General features: G+C 44.4%; 1 protein-coding gene across 2 annotated transcripts; it reads left to right on the forward strand.

Annotated features, from left to right (window-relative positions):
- The first annotated feature begins 654 nt into the window (after positions 1 to 654).
- Positions 655 to 17,828, forward strand: SIAH1 (siah E3 ubiquitin protein ligase 1). 2 transcript variants are annotated; one of them, XM_048515393.1, is made up of 2 exons: positions 655 to 1,219; positions 15,748 to 17,828. In XM_048515393.1, the coding sequence occupies exon 2, from the start codon at positions 15,750 to 15,752 to the stop codon at positions 16,596 to 16,598; it is 849 nt and encodes a 282-aa protein (XP_048371350.1). In that variant the 5' UTR covers positions 655 to 1,219; positions 15,748 to 15,749; the 3' UTR covers positions 16,599 to 17,828. The 2 variants fall into 2 exon arrangements, with proteins under 2 accessions (XP_048371350.1, XP_048371349.1); XM_048515392.1 differs by lacking the exon at positions 655 to 1,219 and adding an exon at positions 11,372 to 12,008.
- The last annotated feature ends 1,534 nt before the right edge of the window (positions 17,829 to 19,362 follow it).

A 19,362-nucleotide genomic window follows, 5' to 3' on the forward strand; every position in this document is an offset into this window, starting at 1 on the left:
AAGAGGGTGGTATATGGGTCTCGTGGGCCCTATTTTAGAATGTACCTGTTTTAAGATTTTTATGTTTTTGTATGATTTTGTGTTGTTCACCGCCCTGAGCCCTTCGGGGATAGGGCGGTATAGCAAGTTTTAATAATAATAATAATAATAATAATAATAATAATAATAATAATAATAATAATAATAATAATAATAATATTTATATATGTAAGCCGCCTTGGAATATATATGAATTCCCTTGGGAGATTGGCGGGGTAGAAATGCAAAATATAAATATATATAAAAAAACTTGTATCTATACAAGTATATATAGACACTTGTTCTTTGAAGGGTCTGTCTGACTGTCTGTCTATCTATCGCACTAAGAATCCCAACCAGCCCGTGTGGACGCAAACTGAACAAGAGCCCGCCAATTTATTTCCCTCGCCTCAAATCAAGTCGGGGGAGCCAGCGCGCCTGCGCAGACTCACGAGACCGGCGCGCGTGTATATAGCGCGAAGCCGAGGCGGGCCCGGCATTTTCTACTTCGCTCGTTCTCGGCGCGGTCCTTGCTGTCGCGCAGGCGCACACCCTCCTCCTGTGTTTCTCTCGCGCGGGCGGGCGCCCGGGTGCCGTTTGGCCGAGCCGGCGCGCAAGCGCATTGCCCTCCTGCTCCTCCTCCCTCCTTTCTCTTTCCCTCTCCTGTGAGGATTGGTCGCTGGGCCCGGCCTGTTTTGTCTCCTCCGGGGCGAGCCACGCAGCGCCCGCCCGACTCATTTTTTTTCCGCCGCCCTCCTTTCTCTCACGGGTCGACCCGGGAGGCAGGCGAGGCCGCGAGCGAGCGAGGCCGGCCGGGTGAGAGAAAAAGCGACGGTGGGGAGCGGCGAGGCCTTCTTGCCCCCCTCCCCCAGCCCGGGCCTGGCTCGGAACTGCGACCGAGGCGTCCCCGCGGCCTAGTTTCTCCTCAGAAGACGCCGCCGCTGTGGGGGTTGGAGTGAGACCAGGAGGAGGAGGAGGAGGACCCCGGCGAGGCCCGAGAGGAGGGGCGGTCGTCTGCCTGGCCTGAGGCGCCGCGCCGCCTTCCCCCTTCCCTTTGTGACTGGAGGCAGGCCCGGCCGGCCTAAAATGCCTTTTGTGTTGTAGGGCTCGGCCGAGGGGAGGCCATAGCAGCGCCGCCGGCCCCGATCCTGTGGCTGACTGGAGAGGAGAGCGCGTGGAGATCTGCAGGGCTGACCCCCGAGTAAGTGTGCGGAGCCATGCGGGTCTTTCTTCTTTTTGCTGGGGGGTGGTGGTGGTTATAGGCCATGCCAGCAGGGGCTGATGGGAGTTGTAGTCCATGAACATCAGAAGTGCCAGAGTTGGACACCTCTCTATGGGTTTAAACCCCGGGCAGGAAGCTTCCCACTGGATATTAAGGGTGGGGGGATTGCAAATAAGGGTCTTGCATCAGGGGGATCAGAGGTGGTGAGCTACCCCCCTCCCCCCTCACAGTCTTTGAACAGCGGCTGGACAAACACTTGTCTAGGCTGATCCTGCATTAAGTGGTGGGGTCAGTCTAGATGGCTTTTAGGATCCCTTCTAACTCTATGATTCTGTGATAAGACGGGGAGAGAATGGTCTAGATGGCCTTTAGGGACCCTTCTAGTACTATGATTCTGTGATAAGATGAGGAGAGTTAGACTGCATGCTCCCTCACACCCCGCATGAAGTTCTGGAGAGATGCAACTTTCCCCATCGTCTTTGCTCATTTCCGTTTTTGACCGATTTCTCTCATCTGGTTTGCCGCCCCCCCCCCCCCCCAATAAATTCCTGAGGTCAAAGCGGAGGGGGCAGGTAGAGCATCTCACTCTCCTTAATACAAATATGGGAGAGACTATAACGTACTCTCAGATACATATTTGCAGACTGTGATTCTGATTATCTTCACTGTAACAGACATGAATAATTGCGATGTTAGAAGTGTTTGTTTTGTTTTTAAAGTAGGATGGTAACATGAGTATCTTGGCCTTCCGTAGAAAAACAGAGAATGAGTAACTTGTTCCCAAGGGCCAAACCCAATTTTTTTACACCGTAAGACAATTTGGAACTCTTGGAGGAGATTTCTTGGCATTCTCCAAGTTTAGTCTGACTTAATTAGCCAATTCCAAAGTGCTGACTTTGCTTTTGTTGCCCCCCCCCCCCCCCCAAAGTCTAGGATATCCTTTCTCCATCTTGATGGATCTCTCTTGCGTTGCGCACCTTTTTCTTTCTCCACCCACTCCTTGAAATATGCCTCTGCTTGTTGGGCTCTGCCCTTTCTATACTACCACTGATTGCTACTGTTTTGAATGTACGTAATGATATGTTATTTCTTGAGCTGTGCAGGAATTAGGTAGATGAAGAGCTTTTTGACTGTCTTGTCTGTAGTAAGCTGCAGGAGGTGGTTCATGACGATGTCCAGTGTGGGACAGTGGAGGGCTGGTTTTGCAGCACAGGAATTCAGTGATTTTGAGGCTAAGCAGCCACGTGGTGGAAGGTCTATGTAAGTGAGGAAGTTCTGAATGCAGAATTCATATCCTGTTCTCCATTCAGTCTTTGCTTAGCTTCATGAGATTGCCTCTGTGTTGCTGCTCATCTAGGCTATTCACCTGCTTTGTGAAAAAAGCTGTATGCGGAAGAGGATGGTGGTATAAGGATGCTGTCGTCTCCCCAGTTGAGACATCCCCAATTTTTATTCCCTCTCTTCTCTTGGGTTTTCTAGGGACACCTCTCTTGAAAATCTAAAAAGGTATTGGGGGCTGTTTGGTATAAGTTTCAGAAAGTGCATCTGGCTGTCATGTCTAGAGCACACTGCAGGACAAGACATTTCCGATCCCTGACACCTCCCCCCCACCCCCGCTCCAAGGAATCCTGTACCCTTCTTCAAGGGATGTTTTCATCAGAATGGACTGATCCCATGCAAATTTCCAGAAGATTTAGTAGGAGATGACAATATGCACTTCCATAACTTGATATATCTCACTTTTAAAAAATACAAAGTTAGGCACAGTTTTGATTTACAATTTCCGGCTGCAGCAAAGTTTATCTTGTTCTCCAAGTAAACATTGTGTGCTTGCTTTTAAGTAAGTTGGTATGAAAACATGGGTTTTCCAGCAAGGATATATAGGACTGGAATGTTTGTTTTTGTTGTTCTGACATCAATACTGCATAGTCAGTTTGTTCACAAGTCAGATAATGGGACAGAAGTCATGAGGCAATGAACCACATGGATAAACAGGCTGTTTAGTGAAAGGACTAAATAGCTATAATACCCACAGTGTAAGTGCTCAGTAATCCTTATAGCATCCCTATGAACTAGGTCATTTATTTTCCCTGTATTACAGATGTGTGGGTGGGGGGGGGGGGGTGTAAATGGCTTTTTTGAGGCCTCCTAGTGAATGCATCCCAAAGGAGGAGATTACAGCCATGAACTTCTGGTTCACAGCTGAGTCTCTTTGTCATGGCATTATCTCGCTATCAATATAGCTCAATTTTGATCAAACAAGCAGTTTCTGAAAGTTTTATAATGTACTACATGCATTGTCTGCAGTATGAAAGAAAGTGTAGAAATGTCTGGATTCACAGAAAACAATTGATGCCAGGAGATACATTCACAGTAGCTTAAAGGTTTAGAGCAATTATGTCAGACATTCAGCTCGGGGACTGGATCTAGCCCCTTGAGAGGACTGGTGAGACCAGCTTAGGCACCCACCCCATCCTGTTTCCAATCTGACCTAGTGAGCCTGTTGTGGGCTGGCCAGTCTGGGCACCCACCCACTCCCACATCTGTCCTGATGAGCCACTACTCCCTGTGCCAGTGTGAGCTGGTGAACCTGCTGCAGGCTCTCCAGCTGAAGCAGCCCCCCCCCCCCCCCACACACACAAATATGGGCATGGCCCAACCAAGTCACATTTATGTCATATCTGGCCCTTGTATCAAATCAGTTTGACACCCCTGGTTTAAAGGACTTTTTCTCTCTTGCCATTTAGCCAGTGGGTTTACAAGAAGACTGCTTGCTCTTTTCCAGGGTGGTAATGATAATCTAGAAAGCTACAAGTTTATCATACTAGTACTAAATTGAAGGGCTAGTCCTGCAAGTCACCACATCTAAATTACAGATGTCATAACTACAGTTATTTGTGGCAATTTTAGAAAATGTGCTATAAAACATTTTAGTTGATTACAAAATACTTAGTTCAGAACTTTAGGGCAGAATTAGTTCTATTTTCTTACTCAAAATTATAGGGGAATTGAACTGTTTAGCCCACTAAATTGAGTGTTTGTACTAATCAAGACACAAAGGACCCTACTAAAAGGTAGTTGTTATAGTGCAAGCTACAGAACTCCCTTAAGCATGGTTCTTATTATAAGGCAAATTAGAGAACTCTCCTTAACAGGGGTCAATTTAACAGGCAGCTTTTTCTGAAATGAACACTTGCATTTAGTTCAAACCAGTACCTATAGAACAGCTTTATTAGGTCCATGCAGTTCAGTCTTATTCTTGTTTGTTATCCCAATTCTGTAAACGTTCAGATGCTTCAGGAAGTTTTAACTTCCTAGGGAACTGATAAACTACTCCAGTCCCTCCTTCTCCTTCCTTCTACTCAATTACTTTAAGGTTTTGGAAACACTCTGAGCATCTGATGCAATAATGTTGACGCTTTTTCCCAGCACCACTTTGTCAAAAGTTCCTGATGCTCAGCTGTGGAGCAGAAGCAGAACAAAGAATGGAGGTGAAGGCTTTGAATGGTGATGCAAATGAACAATGGATGCTTTATCCACAGGGTCTGCTGTTCCAGTAGGGAAGGAAGAGCCTATATAGCACAACTCAGGCCCTGAAGGTAGTGAGAGAAGTTGTCCTGGCATTTTGCACGTGATCTTTAAGTATTGTCGGAACAGTTTTAGCAGTCTTTTCACTTCTTAAATTGGGGCTTAGTCATGTCCAGCCTGCATTGGGTTGGAAACTGCTTTTCTCCTCACAGTGCAATCCGGGGAGGGGAAGGTTTGTGCCAGTGTCTGTGCCACCAGCATGGTGCAAATTGATACCAGCACTGAGGGGCATATCTCAGCAGCCAACCACCACAGCACCCGAACCTGGAAGCTGGGCCCTGCTGCAGTGGGCTACCACCGCAAATGCCCCCACCAGCTTGCGGGGAGTGAGTTCCTGAAAGCAGACCTGACTTTCAGGCTAGGAATGCCCCCACACAACAGCGCAGACTTATGTCACCAAAATAGGTGGTGCAAGTTATGGGCTTCCCCAAGGAAGAAAGGATTTTCTATGGGCTTCCCCAAGGAAGAAAGGATTTTCTCCCCTGGTGCCCACACTGCCAATTTCCTCTTTGACGGCAGCGCAGCGGTACTTTCCCCAGCCATCGCTCTACCCCCTCCTTTGGATTCATCTGCCTTTTTCACGCATCTTCCCTCTTTTACCACTGTTCACATCTCACATGATTTTTGTGTATGGAGGTCCCATGACACCCAACACAACCTTTTTAGTAGTGCGTGGGCGGGGATTGCTCTGCCCTTTTTGTGTCCCAGAAAGGCTGATTGTATCCAACTCATTGTTTTGTACTCAAGGTCTATAAATAAGTCTTAATAGAACTATAGAAAAAAATGAGATAGAAATACTTGCAATATACAGATTAGACTAGATGAAGAATCTAAACTGTTGTCCAAAGTTAGTTGTAACAGTGATAATATAAAAAGTACTATGACAGTGGTGGCGAACCTATGGCACTCCAGATGTTCAAGGACTACAATTCCCATCAGCCCCTGCCAGCATGGCCAATTGGCCATGCTGGCAGGGGCTGATGGGAGTTGTAATCCTTGAACATCTGGAGTGCCATAGGTTTGCCACCACTGTTCTATGGGAATAAGATTTGATGGACTGTGAAACTGACATCATTGCCCAGACGTACCTTTCTGCCTGGATTTTTGTTACATCTCAGAAGCTGTTTGACAAACAGGAAGGTTTCTGTTTTTGTGGGCTTAACCGACAGAAAGATAACTTTTGACGGTCAAGTTGTAAGCCTAATTTGAGGTGTTTGTTGAAATATCTCTTTGCATTGGGGATCCTAAATAGGAGATCTCTGCATCATTATGTGCCACTATTGGTTCGGTGCTGGTTGAATATGCATAGAACATGGCAGCGGGATCCAAGGAACTACGTAATTCGGCATCTTTTAGGCCCTCTTTCCACTTTTGAATAGGTTACTTCCCCATGCTGCATTACAGCTTTGTTTGAAATGTCACTCAATTAAAAACAGATAAGTGGTGCCATAGGGTGCTAGGGGCTGTTCAAGTCTGAAACCCTTTTGGACAAACAGGACAATCTGAATAACTCTTGGACACCTGACCATAATTTTTAGGGTGACAGCATCATGTACTACATTTTAATAGAATGAATGGAATGTTCATATGTGTAGCCTGTTGTTCAATTGCCGATAAACCAAAGAGGTCTTATTTCAGTGTTAACGCTTGCCTTTTTGAAGATTTTGATTTGTACAAGTCCCTGTTGAAAAAGCCTCTAATTCATTTGGACCGACTTGCTTTGATTACTTGGTTGGCAGATGGTTACATTTGATAATGGCCACTAATGCAAGCCTGTATATTTGCTGCCTTTTGATGGGCTTTAGTTTGTATGTTCTCCTTATGAGACTTCTGCTTGTGAAAAGCAAGGCTTCTCTGATAATCTAAATGGATGCAATCAATGTAACTATGCTAGGTGGCTGATGAGGGCCATGGCAGATAGGACTGAAACACAATGGGTTAGAGCCTGTCAGAAAGATCTGTGGGAATGGCTTTTTGCCACCACTCCAGTGGCAACCCTCCAACTACCCTCTCATGTTGTTTCTGGAGGTTTCTCTCCCAGAAGAGCAATTTTTTAGAGGGCATTTCAGGCTTCAGGGCAAGGCAGGGAAGTTGCACGGTAGACAAGCTCTAACTAACCCAATATTCCACCACCCCTGGCCAGTGCTAGAGTTCAGAATAACAGCTCTGGATTCTTAGGTGCCTGTATCAGTTTTTTAAGCTGCTAGGAATCTAAATGTTTACAGTTCAGGAACTTCAGTCCTGGCTTAAGTTCATGGATAAGGACAGATAGTTTCACTAATAGACATAGACAATAAAATATGACTGCAATGCCTTCTCCCCTTAGAGAAATTTACATGGTATACTTCAGATATATGAACCAGATTGGAAGTGTTGTATATCATGTTGGATTTCCACCATGTGTTTATTTGTTCAACATTGAATACCATATTAAAAGCATCTGTTTCACAAATTGAAAAGTATCTACAGCTATGAAGCTAAAAATAATTTAAAGAAAAGAAAGCTTTAACTCTTGAGCTCAAATGTGATTTACAGTTCTTAACTTTATTGGAAGACAATCACATTTATCTCAGTGGAACTTGCTTTGAAGATAGTGTAGTTAGGATCATGTGTTTAATTGGAAGTGAACGTATATAAAGTTGCCACGTAATTTTCAGGACTTGGGAAACTGTAGTTTGTGAAAAGGTCACTAAAAGGTAATTTTCAAACCGTCACAAAACTCCAGTTTTCATATTTTGGGAGGAGAAGTTGTGATAGAAGCTAATTGACACTTGTAGTATACTTGAGCCTTATTTATGTAGCTGGACTTGTGTGAAGGCAGCAAACATATTAACATGAGATAGTGCCATTCTTAAAGGATGTATAGGTGAAGAGTTTGAGGAACCTGGAAAGGGGAAAGAGAATTCCAAAACTGAGAAGCATCACTGACAACATCAGCTAGGTATTTATGGTTCTGCCTAGGTGTGTGGATTGTATACTTAACCTTTAAAAGTGGCTGAGAATGCTTACGACACAGAATTAGATTAGAGATTCCTTCAGCAGTCTTTCTCTCCTTTTCTTATATTTTCCCTTTTTAATAATTTTTTGTTTTTTAATAAGAATAAACTGCCATAGGCTATTCTGGTCAGATTTATTCACATGAAAACATGCAATGCTGTATTAAACAGATTTCTTACGACAAATTTTCAAAAGGACAGAAAAAAGGTATCGCTAGAGATTTCCATTCAGTTTAGATGTTGCTCTGCCTATGGATAAAAGAATAATTACTGCGGTAGAGCATGTGAAACAAGTTGCAGAACAGTTAGCTGAGAACAAACTCAAAGAATGTGAGAGACAACTTGATATTCACCCATCTCAAAAGAGAACTCACCGAATTAAAAAAAAAGAGGAAAGAAAAACAAATAATCTGATAAAGAAGATGTTAAACCAAGCTGCAGTACTTGAGTAAAATGGACAAAATGAAAATTGTTATTGATCAGCATTAATAGCCTGAATTTCTCCTCCAAGCAAGCAAAAATGTTTAACTAAAAAAGCAAAATTCAGATATACTATGTATCCAAGAAATGTATATAAAGAAAAAACATGAACCGTCCAGTGTCGGCTTCCCTCACCGCCTCAGTTTCCCCACACTCACTGCCAACCTGCTAATCAGCAGAAGTGCCCAGCTGCACCGCCAGGACTGCCCAGTCAGGGAGCTGCCTGCAGCTGCCTGGTTATCACAACAGGAACCAGTGGCAAAGGATGACATGGAGAGGCTGCAGGGGGGCAGGAAGAGTTGCTCACCCAGAGAAGGATGCTCCAGCAGCAACCTGCAAAGCAGTGAGAAGGGACTGGCTGGTAGGCAGATGGGAGAGAGGGAGCAACCAGCTGAGCCTACATCAAAGCCACCCTGTGCTGGGGAATATCCCAATTGCCAGTCCTTTAAGGGGCTTCCTGGCCAGGCGGTCAATCCACAGGTCAGCAGGGCCTGATGGGCAGCCTAGGAGCCAATGGGACCTGGCAACAAGCTCTGGCCAGGTGAAGGAAGGCAAACGGGGGGAGAGAAAAGAGATCTGGGGAGAGTAGAGGAGGAAATAGGAGAGAGCAGGAGAAAGACAGAGAGACTACGGAGGAATATAGGCAGAACAGAGAGGGGAAGAGAAGACTAGGGCAGTAGGAGCCTGGTCTAGCCCCACCTCAACACCAGCCCGCAGTAGGAAGACTTCCGCCCTTTGTGTAGCCAATGACAAACTGGCCCAAAAGTATGGGCCAACAACTGCCTGTGAAGGGAACGAGGGATGGCTGAGGGTCCTGACCCGGGTTTGGTGCACAGGGCGCCTCACGTGAACATATTTTAAATAGTAATATGTGGCACTGGCAAATAAAAAGTAGTTGTGGTTTATGTAAATAAATATTATGTAAATAAAAATTCAAAAAAAAATTCAAAGACATATGATTTTGAAGAGTAGGTTTCTAGAAAACAATATTTACGTATTAAAGGTAAAGTTTCCCCTTCAGTCGTGTCCGACCCTGGGGTACCACTGCAAGCAGTGATTTCATAGGCAAGCCGTTTTTGTGGGGTAGTTTGCCATTGCTTTCCCCAGCTATTCTTTACCCCCTAGCTACGTGCTAGGTCCGTGGTGGCAAACCTTTGGCACTCCAGATGTTATGGACTACAACTCCCATCAGCCCCTGCCAGCATGGGCAATTGAACATGCTGGCAGGGGCTGATGGGAATTGTAGTCCATAACATCTGGAGTTCCAAAGGTTTGCCACCACTGTGCTAGGTACTCATTTACCGACCAAGGAATGGATGGATGACTGAGTTGACCATGAGCCAGCTGCCAGGATATCTGACCCACAGAGGGCTCGAACTCCTGACCGTGTGAGTGGCAGTGCAAGCACTTAACCACTACGCCACGATAATTTATTCCGCAAACAATGCAAGAGAATAATTTTTATTTTAAAAAATTCCAATCCATATTAGACTTTCAGGAAGGAAAGATCATGATCTTTGGTGACATGAAAGTGGCAGCAGATCCCCCAAAAAGGCATCATTAAAAAATTAAGGAGGTAGATTTTCTAAAAATGTGCTTACTAAGTAGAAACACCACAGTTAGATGATGCATGGTGGATTAACAATCCGAATGCAATTAAATTTGCTGTTGATTAGCAGCGAAGAGATACTAGACTTTATCCCAAGAAATATCTTGCACGTGATGTGAGCATAATGACTTGGTGAACTTGTTGGATCTTGTCTGGGCAGTGATATTAAAAGCAGGTACTATGCATATTTGTAGGCTTGGGTCACTGTTGATATTTGTAGAAAAAATGGTTGGGTCTAAACTTCCTTTGCAGTCTGCAGAAGGGTTCAGGTTCCACCTGAATGATGCCTAGAGTTTTGATTTGTCCAGTCTCATAGCGTGGCATTGCCTTAAAAGGGATGTGCCGCATCCTGTCCATTATCTGGTTCTTGGGACCAGCAGCCTTTTTTTGTGAATTACCTAGACCTTTCACTGTGGAAATAGTAACAGGTCAGCAGTAGTCTCTTCCCCCCCCTTTTCCCTGATCCTGCCCCCTTTTTAAAAAAAAAACCCGTTTGCTTGCAGGATAACAAACATGCTTGGTAGCTGTCTATAATATCACAAATTAGTTAATTATCTGTATTGCATTCCTTAAACATTTTAACAGTTAGGAAAATAGCTCTCGGATACTTCAGGGTCTGCAGTTGTTTCCTCCATATGTCATCGCTGTGTAGCGTGTTGCAGACAGGGCTATGCCTGGCATTTTGTATATGGTAACTGCCTGGTTTTGTTTACTGCGGAGCATGCAACCTATGGCCCCAGGCTGTATGCATCCTCTCACTTTCCTTGGTCCAGAGTGTGTGGGTTAAGTGCAAGTTCTGGAATCTTTTTACACAGTAAACTGTGGGTATTGTAGAAGGCTTTCAGGGCCAGAATCACTAGGGGTGTTGTGGTTTTTCCGGGTTGTATGGCCGTGTTCCATTAGCATTTTCTCCTGACATTTCGCCTATGCAGTCAAGAGTTTCCCGCACATCTCCCGAGTTATTTAATGTGTGTAAAGCACCGTTCTTCTCAGTGTGTGACTTTCATAGGTTTCAGGGCTGCCTCTATACTCTTAATTCAGTGAATGCTTATAGTAAATGGGTGGGGGGAGGCACCTATTGTATTGCAAAGAGCCGTCCCTTAACGCTGACTTGGGCTAACCAGGAGCAAAACGGAGTGAGATCGGCGGCCTTGTTGGTGGCGACTTCTTGAATCGTTTCCCAGCGGAGGGGCCGTTAGCGAAGCGGGCTCTGCACGGCCGCCTTGGCCGCGGGTGGGGGGGGGGGGGGGCTGCAGGAGAGCGCCCCTCCTCTTCCCGGCGCTCCTTCGCCGCGATTGCAGCAGGGGACTCGAGCTGCTGGCTGCCCGCGGAGGGAGGCCGGCTGGTCATGTGAGGCTGCGAGGCCAGCCAGCCTCTTTCCCCGGCCGGGCCGAGGCGGGACGCCGCCCTCTCCTTCCTTCCCCTCCCACGCCGGGGCTGGGAGCAGCCGAGCGAGCGCCAGCTCCCCGGGGCAGCCAATGGGTTGGCCACACGAGGCTCCGGACTGAAGCTTGGAATCCCCTCGCCTGCCCGCCGGGTCGACCTGCGCTTGTCTCCTCCCGTCCCCTCCCTTCTCCGCCGTCGGATTTGCTGCGACGTCGCATCCCACGTTGCTCCGAGTCCGAGGGCTCCTTAGATCGACAGCCGGAGGAGCAAAGGGCGGGGCGGGGGGCCGGCATCCTGAGATCCATTTTAGGGAAACTTGCTGAGCGAAGCGCCTAACGCTGCAGACTGACCTCGCACCCGCGGCTTCGTGGTGCTTTCCCTCTCTTCTCTCTGTCGGTGGTCGCTTTGGGTCGCATTTGGAAACTCCGCTTCGAGTGGGGAAGTTTTAATCGCACCGCCTCACTTTTTCCTGCGGGCGCCCTTTTCGCATGGATTTTTGCTTCCTTCTGGGTATTGTGTCAGCGCCGGCTGCCTCCAAGCCTGGAGTTCCCAGGAGGGGCCTCTGTTGTGGAGTGTTTTTGTTTCTATGGAGAAGCGCCATGAGCTGTTCTGCTCCTCATGACGGGGAAATCCGCCTTCAGTTTCTTACATGCGTGGAAGGGAGTTCTTGATGCCTGCCTGCCCGGGAACAAAACCAACAAAAGAAAAGGTAACAGTTCTTAAACTGTCCCTGTGAATGCTCTGCATTTCAGTGACTGAGATCCGGGACAGCTGCAGGCTTTCACAAGAATTCGAGAGTTTTGTGTTTGTGTTGAAAACACTTTTAAGTAGAGGCATAGGGTGGCAGTTTCTGGGTCAAATGGCAGTGCATCTTTCCCACTCCACCCAAGAAGCCATGCCAAGTACTCATCCTCCTAGTAAAGTTGAAAAGTAGAGAAAACCATGCATGAAAGTAAAATTTTTACAGGAAGCAGTGTAGAGCAGTGTAGTTTCTTTCCCTGTATCAGTGAAAAGAGGATAGGAAGTTTGAATGCAATCTGATAATAGATGCTGTTATTGTTAAGTTGAACTTTGGAGATTTGTATTGTAAGTGGGCAAGATTTGACACTTATTCACACCTTGTAGGTTACAGTGTAGAAAAAATGCAAAGTATTTTCTAAAGTGTTAACTTCCTGACTATACTGGCGCTTCCTTCTTTAGACTTCAGTGCTGCCTCGCCCAAAATAGCAGGTTGCTGCATATTCATATATACAGATCTGTCTTGCTCCTCCTGGCGTATAAGAGTTTTGATTGGTGAAAATGGCTACGGTTGCAACTCACAACTGTTTGCTTATGTTTTGAAGTTGCTGTAGTAAGTAGTAGGTATTGATAGGAGCCTTAGTCAGGTTTTGTTCTAATTTGAAATGGTAAGATAATGTCTAAACCAATTTAGAATTTTTACTGGGGCTCATGCTTGTTTTGTCTGGAGTCATAAGTGTCAATAATTGTTACTTACCAAAAACAAGCAAATAAAAAATCCTAGTGCATTGTGATAAAAGTCAATGGCTACCCAAAAAAGTACAATTTTCTCATTCTGTGCTTGACTGTACCTTTACAATGACTTAAGTATTAACAGTTTCTCTTCTGGGTTACCAGTGGAGGCAGTTCTGTTTAGGTCAAATTGTTTTGGTTATAGCCTGTCTGTCTGTCATCTCAGCATTTTAGAAAGAAACTGTTGTCTGTTCCCTTTGTAAGGAAGCACAGAAATGTTTGTTTATGAAAAAGCCATTATTCATTATCAGTGGATGGTTCTGGAGCTTCACTGTATCTTTTATTCTACTCTATCAGGATGCTTAAATCTGATTTTGTAATAACTCTATAAATTATGAACCTCAAAGTGTGAGTACTAGTTAGCTGTTGATCAGTGATAAAGGGTTAATCTGGTCATAGCCATAGCAGTTAATGATTTTTCAGCCAAGGTTTCTTTTCTGTTCTTTTACAATCAAGATTTCAGATGTTAACAGTCAAGTATAGGTAAATGCAAAACAAAAAAAGTAGATGATATTCTTACACATTAGAAACTGATTGCTAGCTTTGTGTTATTTAGAAAATATGCTTGCAAAGCACACTTGGTCAAATGAGTTTCAATTAGATCTTGATGATCACGGTTGCTGTTCCCAAGGGCCTGTCTGACCCTTCATGTCTCCGAAGGATTCTGCTAAAATTGAGGAGGAATGTTAATCTTGAGTGAGCTCAGCTCAAAAGCATGTAAAGTAAATAAGTGTAAATTACATAAAAAGTTATCGGACTTTATATCTGTTCTAAGGAACAAACTAGATACAAGAATTCTGAGGGATCCTTTGGCATTCCTAATTAGTTCTTGGGTGCTCTTGTAGACATAGACATCAAAAATGTACATAGGAATGCTTGCCCACATAACTTTCCTGGGATCAGATTAATTAGCAGGGTACTGAACTCTTGCTGGGTTTGTGGTCGCATCCTTGTTGGAACTGTTGTTCAAGTAACCTCTAATAGTAAAATTAGCTGGTTTCTAGTAACTTGCCAAAATACATACTTCCCTAGTTTCAGGAGTATTATCAAAACCAGATTTTGATAGAATTACTAAGCTAGTTTGAGCACTCAACTGTTAGTGGGTGGATGTATTGTGCCGATTGACAGGCTGTCTGCTGTGCATGTGATTTGCAGAGTGTGAGGTCGAGCTAGCCCATGTGGGTGTGGTGTCTAGTGCTCTTGCTTACGTGTAAAGGGTGGGAGCTTACAAGGTACAGACATCAAAGTAAATACCTCTTATAATTTGGTGCCTGTAAACCATGCAAGGAATGTCAATACCCTCCCCCTAATTTCAGAACTTCTATTCTGATAAATGAGAGTTACCTTTTAAATTAAAATATTTTAATTAATCCAGCTAATTAATTGATTAAACTTTGCAAGTCATCTTTTCCTGTGTGCTTTGTAATCTTTGGAACATGAACTGGGATATTTTATTTTTAAGCAGGCTGTTGAGGTTAACTTCGTTCTCTTAGGTATCTAATAGCAGCCCAGCCAATAAAAGTGAAGCCAGATGGCTGAGATACATTGCTAAAATATTTTGACTTAACATGAAAAACGATGTGTAAGACATTATCATTGTTTGTAGCACGAAAAATGCAAAATATTGAGACTTTGCCATGTTTAAAAATGTTGCCTTCCTGCCTGGGTTGGGGAAAAACCCCAAGTTAATAAGCTTAGTGCATGTTGTCACATCTCCTGAGGGTGCCCTACTGACTTGCTCACTTGCTTTACTAAGTGATCATCACCAAGGCGACTCTGAGCTCTGCACTGAACGTGGCTTGGCAAAATGGCTAATTATCTCGGGGAGGTGGGTGGAGTAAATGCTCTGAATGTACTAGAGTAGAAGCCCATAGAGCGGTGCTCAACAAGTTGCCAATTGGACTGATTTTATTACAGTGGCAAGCAAAACTTCATCTCTGCGTCTGCAGGATTGCTAGCAGTAGTCCGCTGCAGCTTGCCTAAAGTTTTCCTCTACATGTAGTAAACAGAGTGCAGTGAAGCGAACCAACTTTGGTCAGGTCTTTAGTGTTGCTTATGGACAGGTTTTGCTTACAGCTCTTGTGACTGCAGGCCTGCATTGTCCTGTGGTGTTCAAGGTGCAGCGACAAATCACATGTTTTATGGAAGTAGTATGCATAAAAGCTCTTTGGTGTTCTGAATTCCATGAGTATCTTCCCTTCTTCCATTGCTTTTTTAGTTCAGGAGCTCGGTAGCCAGTAAGCCTCCTTATGGGAATTACATCTGAATTTCTGTTTCCTTCTGTGCCGTGGCTGTCCTGTACCACCCTTACTGGTGCTACACTTCATAGATGTTTTGGCTGTAATATAGACATACTTTAATGTACTGAAATCCTGCGGCATCCACAATAAACGCACAACAGTGGCCATTACGTTTAACATCGATTCCACGTTTCCAGTGATCAGCACTGTTAAATATGTCAGTATTGTGTATTATCATTCATATGATATATATTCTGACTTTTCCCCCCTTGAGTGGTAGCACTCACTGATAAACATTATTTATTTATTTGTCACATTTTTATCCCGCCCAATTCCCTACAGGGTTCAGGGTGGCGTACAACCATTTAAAACAGAATACATTTAAAACGGACTAAAAAAGTTAATCCAAAAATACAATATAATAACAACAGACTAATCAGGATGGCGCCAAAAAACTCTTACCCATGGGAGGCCAACTACGATGAAATCTAGCCTGGCTGGCTTGATGGAAATGCCTAGCAGAATAGCTCCGTCATGCAGGCCCTGCAGAATTGATTTAAATCCCACAGGGCCCTGATCTCTTTGAGGAGCCTATTCCACCAGGTTGGAGCCATTGTTCCATTGTTTAAAGACTTTTTCTCCATTGTGCTCATTTTGTTTTTGTTTGTTTATTTATAGAAATGAGTCGTCAGACTGCTACAGCACTTCCTACGGGTACCTCCAAGTGTACGCCATCTCAGAGGGTCCCTGCGTTGACTGGCACCACCGCATCCAACAATGATTTGGCTAGCCTCTTTGAGTGTCCTGTGTGCTTTGACTATGTCCTGCCACCTATCCTGCAGTGCCAAAGTGGCCACCTTGTTTGTAGCAACTGTCGTCCCAAGCTCACCTGCTGCCCGACTTGCCGAGGCCCGTTGGGCTCTATTCGTAACTTGGCTATGGAGAAAGTTGCCAACTCTGTACTGTTTCCTTGTAAATACGCCTCCTCCGGCTGTGAGATAACTTTGCCCCACACCGAGAAAGCAGACCACGAAGAGCTTTGTGAATTTAGGCCTTATTCATGTCCGTGCCCTGGTGCTTCTTGTAAGTGGCAAGGATCCCTGGATGCTGTCATGCCCCATCTCATGCACCAGCACAAGTCAATCACAACGCTACAGGGAGAAGATATTGTTTTCCTCGCTACAGACATTAACCTTCCTGGTGCTGTTGACTGGGTTATGATGCAGTCTTGTTTTGGCTTTCATTTCATGCTGGTGTTGGAGAAACAGGAGAAGTACGACGGTCACCAGCAGTTCTTTGCAATTGTACAGCTGATAGGAACGCGGAAGCAAGCCGAAAATTTTGCTTACCGGCTAGAGCTGAACGGTCATAGGCGGCGGTTGACTTGGGAAGCCACACCTCGGTCGATTCACGAAGGGATTGCGACGGCCATCATGAATAGTGACTGTCTAGTCTTTGACACCAGCATCGCACAGCTTTTTGCGGAAAACGGCAATTTAGGCATCAATGTGACGATTTCCATGTGTTGAGACGCCATCCAGCATTTTGAGGCCAGTGTCTGGGGGAGGGGGGCAGAACCCCCTGCCACCGTTGCATTCAGTTTCATAGAACTCAAGGTAAACATCTTCGGCTACCAGAACAGTTGAGTATGGAGAGGTTGGCACATATGAAAGTAAATTAATGGAAAGGCTGTGGAAAATACAGGAAGAAGTTGCATGTAATAACACTAATATATTTAAAAGTAAGTCAGCAGTAAACCACTGAAATATATATATGCGTGTATATATATAAATATATATATATTATACCCAAAATGGGAATCTTTTTGTATTAAGAATTGATTCTACAGAAAAGTGTTGTAAAATAATTCTAAAACTTGTTTGTAGATTGATTGTACGTTTTGAAAAGGAAAACTGTTTTGTGTTTCATTTGTGTTCTTTTTTTCCTTTGACTGACAAGCCATGCAGGGCGGTCTGGTATCTGGCCGTTACTTCTCCCTCCTTTGCCCCCCCAGCCGACTCCCCTCCCAAGTCACTACATAGTATTGCTGCTGTTCTTGTGTACATTTTTTTTTGTGTATTTTTTTATTAACTTCTAGTTTTTCATTAAATAAATGACTTTCTTTTCTGTAGTTCAGGTTTCCCCTCCTTTTTTTTTTACCTCTTGAAATTAATTGCAGGTGTCATCTTCTGCTACGCATAATTGATTATGGTCAAGTGTATACTTCTGTATATTTTGGTAACCCCTTTTTTTTGTGCAATACTGCCATTGGTTATAGTACAGATTAGTCCTATGGACCTATTTGGAACATCCACCTGAATAACTGCAGAATTGCAGCCCTTCCCAGTTAGTCAATTCGATGATATTGTCATTCATTTGACTATTTTGTGAGCATCACAATCTCTGAAGGGGATACCATTGGACAAATTCTAGAAACCTCATACACACTGAACGGAACCTTTTAAATTGTAGAAGCCATTGTATTTCAGTTCAAACATAACTGCTGATCTTATTTTGTTTTGGGAACATTCTAATTTCAAGGAAGTGGAAGTTCAGGCACATTTTCACAGAAAATTTAAAGACTCTTAGACATTTAAAGTCATTCTTGTATTTATTGGTTGTGCAGTACAAGAAGGCGTTGTCTAAACAGTATTTGTAAACCCTGAGGACAGACCAGTTGTTTAAAAGAAGCAGTTGAAATAAGCTGTGTTTGGTCTTTTTAAAAATTCTGTCATTAAAAGAATTCCTGGCAAACTGAACACTTTGTGGGTTTTTTTTTTTCATTTTGTTTTTGGCCTGAATGCATATCCAAATGAGCACTGCTTAGAATTTTTTTTAATCCCTCTGCCTGTTGGATAGTGCCTGTTCTTGCACATGTGGATTTATGTCAGAGCCTGGACAAACTGCCATGGGCAGGAAACCACTACCTTTTGAGTCATTACTGAATGAGATTTTTGGGAATCAACATACTGGGTTTTCTAGACTTTAGAGATGTATATTTACCAGTGATGTATTTTAGTATTAAAAATCATCCTTGTGTAGTGGCTAATAGCGGTGGGGGTAGTGGTTAAGAGCAGTGGACTCTAATCTAGATAACTGGGTTTGATTCCCCGCTTCTCTACATGAAACTTGCTGGGTGAACTTGGGCTAGTCACAGTTCTCTCAGAACTCTCTCAGCCCCACACACCTCACAAGGTGTCCGCTGTGGGGAGAGGAAGGGAAAATGATTTGTACGCTGCTTTGAGACGCATTTGAGTAGAGAAAAACCAGGCCTAAATCCAGCCACTTTCTCTTGATTTTCTACGCTCATGCGTTTCAAAAAGTTGTATGAAGTGGGATGGACTGTGGCTCGATAGGAGCACCTGCATTGCATGAAGACAGTCCCAGGCTCAGTCGCCAACATCTCCAGCGAAACGGCCACGCAGTGGAAGAATTTGAATGATCCCTGGTTTAGATCCCAGAGAGCAGCTGCTAGTAGTCAGAGTGGGCAATGCTGACCTTGATAGAGTGAAAGTCTGGCTTTGTGTTAGGCAGCTTCCGGTGATCTTCTGCAAGCTGCTGCAGGCAAGTGAGTGAGGCCTGGGAGGGATTCAGTTTACTGGCATGACCAGGCACTGCAGCACACCTGGCTTGATGCCAAGGTGGGATGAGGAAAAGGTTACTCTACATTCTCTGTGGAGCCCGTCTCTATGTCTTTGCCCGCAGGCTGGATCGCGCCTTTATTTATTATTAATATGCTGTTAAATTGCACTTTGCTACATATAAATAGCTTGCCTACTGAATTCAGTCGATCAGAGTTGTTGTCCTGGAAAGTCTGTGCTGCTAATTTCTTTCCTACTGAACAGGCAAAGCTTTGCCAGCAGTGTTTATGTGAGTAAGTTTGGAATAGTCGTCTTGTTTTTCATAAGGCAGCAATATCCGTTCAGTGCTAAATATACGTGTTTACATTCTCTCGAAGTGGCTTGATACATCCCTTGTTGCTTAATTTGATTCCAGAACTTAGTCTAAAGATTTCACATCCTTCCCTCGACCACTTTTCCTAAAGAAAGGGTACAAAATAGAGCAAGAGCGTATATTTTTAGATGCTCCTTGGCTGCATGCAGTTGCAGGGCGCATGCCTGGAGAAGCCGAGACAGCATGGCGATTCAGTAACTTGACTTCACAGCCATGTCAGGTTCTGGATTTGATGGCAGCAGTATGTTTAACAGCCACAGGGAATCACACTAACTTGTAAAATGGGCAATCTTATCACCTAACAATGGGCGCATGCCTGCACCTTTAGTCTGGATTTCA

This window comes from Sphaerodactylus townsendi, linkage group LG14 (genome assembly GCF_021028975.2).
Source record: "Sphaerodactylus townsendi isolate TG3544 linkage group LG14, MPM_Stown_v2.3, whole genome shotgun sequence".
Lineage (NCBI taxonomy): Eukaryota > Metazoa > Chordata > Lepidosauria > Squamata > Sphaerodactylidae > Sphaerodactylus > Sphaerodactylus townsendi.

Excerpts from the sequence above, each read along its gene's own strand:
- SIAH1 (XM_048515392.1), top strand. The coding sequence starts at position 11,918 with ATGACGGGGAAATCCGCCTTCAGTTTCTTACATGCGTGGAAGGGAGTT. Across the intron at positions 12,009-15,747 it reads CAAAACCAACAAAAGAAAAG|AAATGAGTCGTCAGACTGCT; the intron begins GTAACAGTTCTT and ends GTTTATTTATAG.